Source organism: Coffea arabica, chromosome 7c, assembly GCF_036785885.1.
Source record: "Coffea arabica cultivar ET-39 chromosome 7c, Coffea Arabica ET-39 HiFi, whole genome shotgun sequence".
Lineage (NCBI taxonomy): Eukaryota > Viridiplantae > Streptophyta > Magnoliopsida > Gentianales > Rubiaceae > Coffea > Coffea arabica.
Window position 1 is genome coordinate 18,412,489 of NC_092322.1, and position 9,625 is coordinate 18,422,113.

Consider the following 9,625-nt stretch of genomic DNA (forward strand, 5'->3'; position numbering starts at 1 on the left):
TGTATTTATTGCTCTAGTCAAATCAACTACTGATTTCTGCGAAAATAGTTTGGTCACTTTGCAGAATCATTCGAGACGTACATAGTTGATTCAAGTACAAATTGAGCTATCCAACTCAAAGAAGATTAGAAAGGAGATAAAAATGAAATAAAGGGATTGGAGGCTTGTGTGGAGATCTTCCTAACGAAGATATCGGTGAATAAGATAATAGTCTTGTTTTTTTTGTGTTTGTTTTGAAATGAAATAAAGTGAATCCCAAAAAAATGCAATAAAAACAACTTTTTTTAAAAAATGGTAAAAAAACTTGTTATCAACTTTTTTTTAAAATGAAAAAAAAAACTTGTTATCAAACAGAAAGGAAAAAAGGAAACAAACAAAAAGGAGAAAGACGGAGCGATGTCGTATTGAGTCGTGCTTGGCTTTGGCGTGCAAGCCGGCTTAAAGGCAGTTCAAAATTGGGAATTGAAATATTGAATTTTGAGGGAAAGACAGAAGCCAACAGCAGAAGCAAGATATTCCTCTTAAAGTCTCGAGCGAAATTTGTCAAACGAGAAGACAAATGGGGAAGGGGATCGGAGCACAAAATCTAGGAGCAGACGCGATCCAGCTATCAGATCAGTTGGAGCGGCACTGCTTAGCTCCTGATGGTTCTCTCATTTCCAAATCCACTCACTACGATCTCCAACTCGTACTTTCTCTTCTCTCTCTCTCTCGGACAATATTACCTTCTTCCTTTCTCTATTTTATCACAAAATGAATTTGAGGTAAGAATTTAGTGTAAATGTGGATTGGATGCAGGCGAGGGAGGAAATGTGCAAAGAACGACAGCGTTATTTGGAAGCCTTGGTATTCTCTCTACTGAGAATCTTCCTTTTTTTTTTTTTTGGGTTTGTTTGTTGCAGTTAGTTTTGTTTTCTTTTTTCTTTTTGACACATTTAATTGATACCATCTGTGTTAATACAACCGTAGGCAATTTACATCGAGGCAATTGCAATGGTGGAAGAGTATCAGCAGGCGGTTTCAGTGGCTAATTTTGGGGGCATTCGCGATGTTCAGGGTCTTTACTCCCAGCTTGGCTTGAAGAATCCTCCTGAGGTTTTCTGATTCTTTTTCCTATATTTAACAGCAATTGTTGGGAGTATTTCTGTAAAATTTTCTAAGTAGTATATTTGTCTGCAAGATGGGAATGCGAAACTACTTTAGCTAAGCGTGCTGCCATTGTCAGTTTTCTGTGCCATGTAAGCTCCATATAAATGCATTTTATTGGCATCACTAGAGCTGATATGTATCAAAGTCTCATGATGAAGTCATTCCCGAGCATCTGTTAATTATGTAGTTATATAAAGCAGTCTGTTGACCTGAGTAAAGGTAATATAGGTTGCATTTGAGATCTCGCTCTTTCTGTGTATCTATCTTGTTCCCTGTCATTGAGCAGGATTTATCGATTTGAGCCCTGTAAAATGGACCCCACTTCCACAGACTTTTAATTGAAATAAATGTTTTACTTGAGGACATGTTAAAAATTGCACTGTGATATACATATTTCAGGTTTACGAGGCTCTTGAGCAGCGAATGGTTGTGGCAGAAGCTGCTCAGAAGCTGAGGCTTCCCCTGATATCCAAGGATGGCGAAATACATGAGGAAGAAATTGAAAAATGGAGTATAATGTCAAGAAGCTCCCTTGATAGTACCTGTACCAGTGTCACAATTAGCTCAAGCTCAAATTCAACTAATTATACAAATATATCAGCACTTGGCACCTCTGCTCCTGCCAGCACTATGATCTCAGGGGTTGTCGCTGATGCAACAGAACCTGAAGTTGGTGGTGCTCCTAATCGATACCTCGGAATCACTCCTGCTTATTTGTGGCAAACTCAACTTCAGCAACTTCCATTACCTATGGTATGACATCAGATGCCTTTATCACATGGGACAGAGATTTCTTTACTGATAATTTGTGCAGTTAGAGAATGTCTTGTATGCTTGATCTGAAAACAACCTTTTGCTCTTTGGTTCCTTTGTATGACACATGATTAAGTGGAAGTTCTATTTCTGATATGTGAATCTTTTGTTAGTTGGAGCTACTTTGGAAGAATAAAATGTTGAACCAATGAACTAAAGACCTATTCTGTTATGCAACTGTAGGATATGGCAGAATACCAGATGTCACTTGCCCGTGAGATTGACAGTCGACTAGACATTAAGTCTGATAAGTTAATACATGCTATGGTTACAGGTGACATCGGTAAGTCAAGATATTTGTAATTGTTTCGATATTGTCCTAAAATATCCCTGCTTGTGGATGTCGATTGGTTGCCTGGTCACTATTGTCCTTGAGCATTTGCTACTAGTGGCAAGTTCATTGACCTGTGGAAAAGCTACCAAGTTCATAGGCTAAAAGTTCTGATTATTGGTTGTTACACTCTTAAACTAACTTGATACTGACTGGACATCTGGGTGCCTGCGTTAATTCAAAATTTTGATAACTATGAAGCAATGAATAATGAATAGGGAAAATGATCATTTTACTATATCGATTTTCTAGCCATGCTCATGTTATTTTTGCTGAACTACTGAGTATGACTTGCTTCAAATAGTTGCGTTCGCTCAACGCCCAATAGTAAACTTTTTCATACTTGAAGATTTTGGTCATTTTAAGTTTTGTTACAATGCTTGCTTGTAAACACTTCAAAGATGTAAAGTTCCTTTATCTTTGCAGATTCACCAACCAGTGGTCCAAATTCAACTGCTAGGCTCCCAGAAAGGTCTGAGCCTTGATCTAATTTTTTTTTCCGCACCTTAATTACAAAGTTTCTGTTTTTATGGGTATCTATGTTATCAAGTTAAAATGCTTCTTATGCACTGAGGCTGCTAGTTGATTCATTCTGATGTAAAGTGCCACATCAAGTGTTGATAATTCAATGGACTCCCATAGTTTTGGCTGCATTTGCCAAATTTTCTTGTATCTTTCAGTGATCTTTTGCCGGTTCTTGTCAATGTGATTCCATTTAAACATGGATAAAATATTACTACCAGTCTCAGACTCTGATGACACTTCTTAATGATTATTTAAATGCTCAAGAGGTTGTGCAAATGTTACTGTTTTGGCATTATGTTGAAGTGAAAAACAATCCACTGAAACATGTATGCCGGAATCTTCAATTTTAGAGAAAATTCTAGTAATGTGACCAAAGATTCAGGTTTTACCTCCTTTCCCGCCTTCCCACACCATTGCAGACCAAACAATAGTAATAATAACGTTAAAATACACATAATTGTGCCTTTTTTCCGCTTAATCAGAATTCCCCAAGTAATTACAGGGTCCAGCAGGATTATTTTGGATAGTCTGTATAACTTCTCTTGAATTAAGTATGTATGCATATCATTTTTAGGTCCTATTTTACACTAATATTAAATCATTAGTGCATAAATGTGATTAAGCAATAGATTGGCTTTTAACTTTAACAGGATAAAGTTGATTATTGAGGAGATTGAGAGAGAAGAAACAGCATGGAGGGAGGATCTATATTCATCTGACAGAAAGTTTGCAGAATATTACAATGTATAGTCTTCTTGGCATCCTAAGTCCCTGCATTTTTTCTCTTCTATTTTTCTTATTGAACTTCTGGATTTACATGCATTTGCAGATTGATATATAATACTTTCCATAGTTCGTTATAATTAGCACTTAAAGGTCATTCTTTCCATTCAAGGTTTTGGAGCAGATACTAGGTGTGCTAATCAAGCTTGTTAAAGAAATTAAGTTGCAGCATCAACATAAATATGTAAGTTTACTTCCCTACAGTGTTGTATTCTTGAAGCTACAGGTTACAACTTGATTTTGGAAATAATGTTACTTCATTCTCTGCTGTTTCCTAGTAGTTTTGTCCTTAAATGTAACTGCAAGCACAACTTCTTGATTTTTTGGTTATTCCTCACCAGATATTTAAGCTCATCATTTGCATCTAAATTGATAGGATGAACTGCACAAAACTTGGCTTTGCAAAAGGTGTGAGACCATGAATGCCAAATTGAGGTTTGCCTCACTTCGTGCTTTTTCCTGTGATTGGACAATTTTATTTCTGTATAAATTGTACATTCTGAAATTTTGGTGTCAAGGATGCTCCGACTTGTCATCATCTGATACATTTTCAGTGAATTTTGACTACATTCTACAACCTGGATATATCACTTAGAACAGTCAAAAACAAACTTCTTTTTTCTTTTTCAGGGCCCCCCGGGGGTGGGGGGGGGGTTGTTGAGTAGTCAGAAACAAACTTGATCTTACTATTTTAGGTTTTGAGTCGAAATTTCTTCCCCATATTTCATCTTCTGGATTTTTCTCCTTTTGCTAGCAATGTGGATCAATGGTGCTTTAAAAATACAGTTTGTTAAACTATCTGTATCTAATTCCCTCTCTTCATTTTTTTTTGGTTGGTCTTTCTTAAATGTAGGTTTTGCAATTGGATTTGTTCTTTGTTGCTTATCAGATTTAACCTCTCTCCTTTGTGATGCTTAAAATGTGGTGAAGGTCCATTGCTTTCTTTTCTTTTCATGACCTATATTTAGAAAGTAAATCAGGAATACTCTTTCTGGGGGCAAATAACGCAACTTGACATCCGCACGCCTTCACTAGATGAACAAAGATAGTGCATGAATGGGTTAGCGTGGTACCTTTCATGTGTGATGATGGGGCTTTCTGATAACTAAATGGCTTCCCCAACTTGAGTTGTTTTGAGACAGATGGTCTACTGCTGTTTGCCTATAGGAGGAATATAATATTCTTACGTAAATGTTGTTCTCAGAGTTCTAGAACACGTCCTGTTGTATGACACCTATACTCCAGAAACAATTGGAGCACTTCACAAGATAAGGTAAACAAAGTCAACTTTATCAGTGAATATTCTGCTGATGCCGCGGGATTAACATTTCTCTTTCTTTGCTTTCATTTTGGTTCAGGAAATATCTGGTTGATTCTACAGATGAAGCATCACTTGCATATAATAAAGCGGTATAATTCATTCGTATATTCTGTTTTTCAAGTTGGGGTTGTAGAATATGTGCTTTTGTGTGCCAGTCTATGCCACTGATATTGCTTGTATAGCCATTTAAGTTTATGCTTAGCTTCTTGCTTTGTCAAATAGTTCATGATACTATAAGATTTCCGCGAATCATGTCTTTGAGTTCGAGTGGAGTAAGGAAGATACGTTTTAGGATTATTGTTCAGGTTGCTCAGACGATCTTACGCTGGACTATCTTGTATTCTTAATGCTTTCAGGTTACACGCCTTCGTGAATATCAAGGCGTTGATCCACACTTCGATTCCATAGCCAGACAATATCATGAGATAGTCAAGGCAAGTGGGAATTAAACAGAATATATCATGGAAATTGTTTTTGTCTAGTTGTTCGTTAACTCTTAAATTGGAATGTCCTGTTGCAGAAATTGGAAAATTTGCGTTGGACCATTCACCAAGTGGAGATGGACCTTAACCGAAGCATCTGACCTATTACCTCCTGGATTCAGAGCTTATCGTATGTCTTCTGTCTTGTATTACTATAACCAATAATAGAGTAAATATCCATTATATTTTGTTTTTGCACAATTCGCGAGTGGGAAATGAATATTTTCTCTTCCATAGGCAAGCATTTGTTGTGTATAATAACCAATAAATGCTCTACCGATCTGTCTTTCATAGTCCCAGTGAAGGCATCCATTCTAAGAGGTTTTTTCCAAGTTTCGAGTGCTGCGGTATACTATGCTATAACGGGGTTGTGGACCAGTGATGACCTCATACGTGACATTAATTCGGCCTTGTCTGGATTGTATTTTTTTTTTATTTTTTTTGTAAAAAAAAAATTATTATAACGATTTGTGATGTGTAAGATAAAAAGGTAATTGAAAAATGTGTTTACCGAAATGTAATAATTTTTCTTGGAAAATTGCTGTCCAAAAAATGCAAGTGCCTGTAGGATTTAAACAAAAATTGCTGTTCAAACAAAGCAAGTGTTTGTGGCTGGGTAAAATGAGTGGTGGGAATCCAGAGGGGTTGTGCCGTTGTGGGAGTGGAACTAGACTAGAACTGGCGTTGGTGAGTAGAACTTTAAGTCTTCCTCTATGTTATTCTGCTCTTTCTTTTTTTCTTTCTTTGTTTTTTTTTTTTTTTGTCTTTTTGGTTTTATGTATTTCTTCCTCTATTTGTTTTGTTTTTCTCTTTCTTTTTCCTTTTACCAACAAAGATATAAATTGGGAAGGCTTTTTTTTTTTGCTTTCTTTTTGCGGAAGAAGCATATAGTTTTTTCTTTATTAATATTCTTCTTTTTTTTCTGTACATTTTTTGTTTCCTTTGACTCCCACTTTCTTCTCCATTTCTTCCATTGAAACTTGGCTAGTTGTCAGTGCATTTGGGTGAAGGATTATTTTGTCATTCTCCAGAATCTAACGGTAAAATAAAGATGACATTGGTGATGAGGGGTGAATGTAATTTGGCCTAATCTCAAGGGTTGATTGGTAATTTGGTGAAACCTCAAGGGAGTTAAATTTAATTAACCTAATATCTAATTGGGTATGTTACAAAAGTTTAACTATTTATATTCTAGCCCTACAGTATTTTAGCAATGGTTTGGAGCCAAAAAAAATTATAGCGTAACGGATCTTCTGTCTCACTCCTGCTCCATTATCTATCCCACTTTTTATAATATTATTATTTCATATTTATAAACATCATATTTTAATTCTTTCTTGTTTTCTTACTATCAAATAACTAGTAACACAGTAAAAAATAAAGGATTTTTCTAATGGGTATACATTGGACATCCGTTAATATATTTATATTCCATCTAACCTATCATGTATATACACAAACTAACAATTACTACCTTTCCTTGTATTTATACAACTTCCTAATTAATTCCCGTACATTTATATACTTTTCCTAATTAATCTTATATTTCTAGAAATCTAGTACTTATATATTTTAACGAGTGTCCATTGGGCACCCCGTTAGACAGACTCAAAAATAAATATAAGAGTTTCAAATATATATATATATATAATAGAAAATTACAAAATATAGCAGAACATTCATAAAAAAAGTCTCATTTTTATGTATATTTTAAATTTTTTAATTTGTTAAATTTGTGTATTACTCAGTTATAGTTGTTGAACCTAAGGAAACAAAAAAGAATTAAAGTATGATATTTATGAAAAAGAAATATGTACTATAATAAAAAGTGGGATAGAGAGTGAAAAAAGAAGTGGACAGAAGATCCGTTGCGCTGAGACCTCTTAAACTCCCCTTTTGGCTATGTTGATCTTCTGCAAGCTCCTAATTATCTTCATCAACTCTTTACTCTATCAAAGCTGCCATCTTTGGTCTACGTTCTCTCACCTCAGTATGAGAACTCCCAAAAATATTTCTTTAACAATCTCCATATATTAGTAAAAGAGAATATAATTTGTAATTACTCACATTCATTTCTTCCCGCTACTAAAAACTCTCAAGTACCTCGCTAGTTTTGTAATTATTTTCTTGTTGCTACTCCTTGTAATTCAACCCATGATGTATTTTATTTTTCTCAGTAATCATCCTCAATTACTTCTTTTGTTTGTTATGAATTGTTTGTTCAGTTAATCTGTGGACTATCTATGTACACACCACCAAAAAACGAAATGGAAACCACAGTAGATTTGCAGATTAAAAAAAATTAGTCTAGAAAAATGGAAATTAATTGCGAGTGAAAGAACAATTCAAAAGAAGTTTTACGGTTTAAGTGACAAAATTCACATATACATGAAAGTTATACACCGAATAATTGTCAGATTATATAATTGGACAGAACTGGAATCCCAGGAAGCCAAGTTCCATGGAGAGAACATAACACAAAACAAAAGCAATCATGAATAAAATAGTTTCGACTGTTACTGGGACCAAGTTCTTTTCACAACGGCGCCTTCGATCAAGCAGCTCTGTATTAAAAGTGGACATGCTATTTCATCAAATTTCAATCTGAACTAGGGGTCCTGGGGCTAGCCAGATAATGTTTAAGCAAGATTTCTTTGATTAATAAAGTCATGATTTATAACTTTTAATTTTTTGCTAATCATCCTTAGTTAGTTTTTCGTTTTTTTTTTCAAAAATTAGAGATAGTGATCGTCTATAAATTGTCTAAGAACACCAGAAAATCAGAAAGAAATAATTTTTAAAACAATAAAGAATTCTATATAATGGATTACTATAGTGAAAAACTTAAACTGGAAAAGAAAAGTGAAAAAAAAAGGAACCGCCCTCGCATTAGCATACAAAATAACAATTCCAAACAAGCCATGTTTCACAGCCAAAAAAAAAAAAAAAAAAGCCAAAACATAAAAAAGAAAAAAGAAAAAAGAAAAAGCTCAATCACTAAAGAGTTGATGATGGATACTTAGACAATTAACATGCAAGAAGTAAAGAAAAGTGATAACTTGAACCAGTCATATTCAATACAATAGGTATTCCTTTTTATTCTATATGTGTTTTTCTAATTTGTAACATTTCGTTCATTAAATTTTAGGCAGTACGAGTATTTATAGAAACTGAACTTAGATTACTTGCTGGTATTTATTTGCAAATTCTTTATATGTTGAAAATCCATAGATTTTGTGATGGCAATGACACAGGAATTTTAATTTTATTAATAATTGCTAATGATATACCTGAATTTGTTAATTATTTGCTTGTATCATAAACATATTTTCCAACACTTCTTTTTATCTTTTCAATCACCTTTTTATCTTACATACATCACATCACAAAAAGTGTTACAGTAATTATTCCAAATAATATTTCAAATAAACTCCTATCCAAACTGTAAATAATTTCTCTTTGTATAAACACTTCTGAACAAATGATTTAATTTGAATACTGTCATATAAAAATATAAAAAAAATTGGGTACACATCCAAGTAATTTGCAAATATTCAATTGGGTTAGAAAAGGAATTATATCTTTAAATAGAACAAAACTGCTGCATATATATATACATATATATATTATTATATATATATATTTCAATTGGCTCTGATACCAGACGGGACGAGGGGTTATATAAATATATATATATATATATATGTATATATATTTGGATATTTGGAGTCCAACAAGTTCAATGGGCCTTGAAAATGTTTCCGAACATTTACTGCTGCATTATATCTCAAAACCACTTCCCAACAACCAGCTATGAAACTAAATTAGTCAATCAGGACAAGTAGCAAAATGTAACTTTGTTGATCCCTTATAAGAATAAAATCTATTGCTTCTAAAACTTAAAAAAGAGTAGACAACTCAAAGCGACAAAATCGTAACAAGAAAATATTTGGACGCAAATCTTATCGAAACAAACAAATGACAGCAAAACAGGTAAAAAGAATAGGGCAAATTATCCAATTGGCCATTTAACTCTTTGTTTAGGTAAAATTAAGCCCCTCATCTATTTTTTTCTGACTTTAAGCCCTTGAACTTGTAAAACTGGTAAAACGTGGCCCTTTTAGCCAGTTTCTCCGGTTTTGCAACCGGAGAACCAATTCACACGAATGCAACTTTAGTTCTTCAAAGGGCATTTTTGTCCGCATATTGTAAACAAAAAGC

General features: G+C 34.0%; 1 protein-coding gene across 6 annotated transcripts; it reads left to right on the top strand.

Annotated features, from left to right (window-relative positions):
- Nucleotides 1-457: 457 nt before the first annotated feature.
- On the top strand, nucleotides 458-5,920 carry LOC113697793 (AUGMIN subunit 4-like). Of its 6 annotated transcripts, none has more exons than XM_027217377.2 (14): nucleotides 459-688; nucleotides 799-846; nucleotides 970-1,095; nucleotides 1,549-1,902; nucleotides 2,146-2,245; nucleotides 2,720-2,765; nucleotides 3,469-3,562; nucleotides 3,714-3,785; nucleotides 3,978-4,036; nucleotides 4,806-4,874; nucleotides 4,960-5,011; nucleotides 5,279-5,356; nucleotides 5,443-5,534; nucleotides 5,642-5,920. In XM_027217377.2, exons 1-13 carry the CDS (start codon nucleotides 560-562, stop codon nucleotides 5,503-5,505), a joined length of 1,290 nt encoding a protein of 429 aa, XP_027073178.2. In that variant the 5' UTR covers nucleotides 459-559; the 3' UTR covers nucleotides 5,506-5,534; nucleotides 5,642-5,920. The 6 variants fall into 6 exon arrangements, 4 of the variants coding, with proteins under 4 accessions (XP_027073180.2, XP_027073178.2, XP_027073179.2 ...); XM_027217378.2 differs by having other exon boundaries at nucleotides 5,699-5,920; XM_027217376.2 differs by having other exon boundaries at nucleotides 5,443-5,782.
- The last annotated feature ends 3,705 nt before the right edge of the window (nucleotides 5,921-9,625 follow it).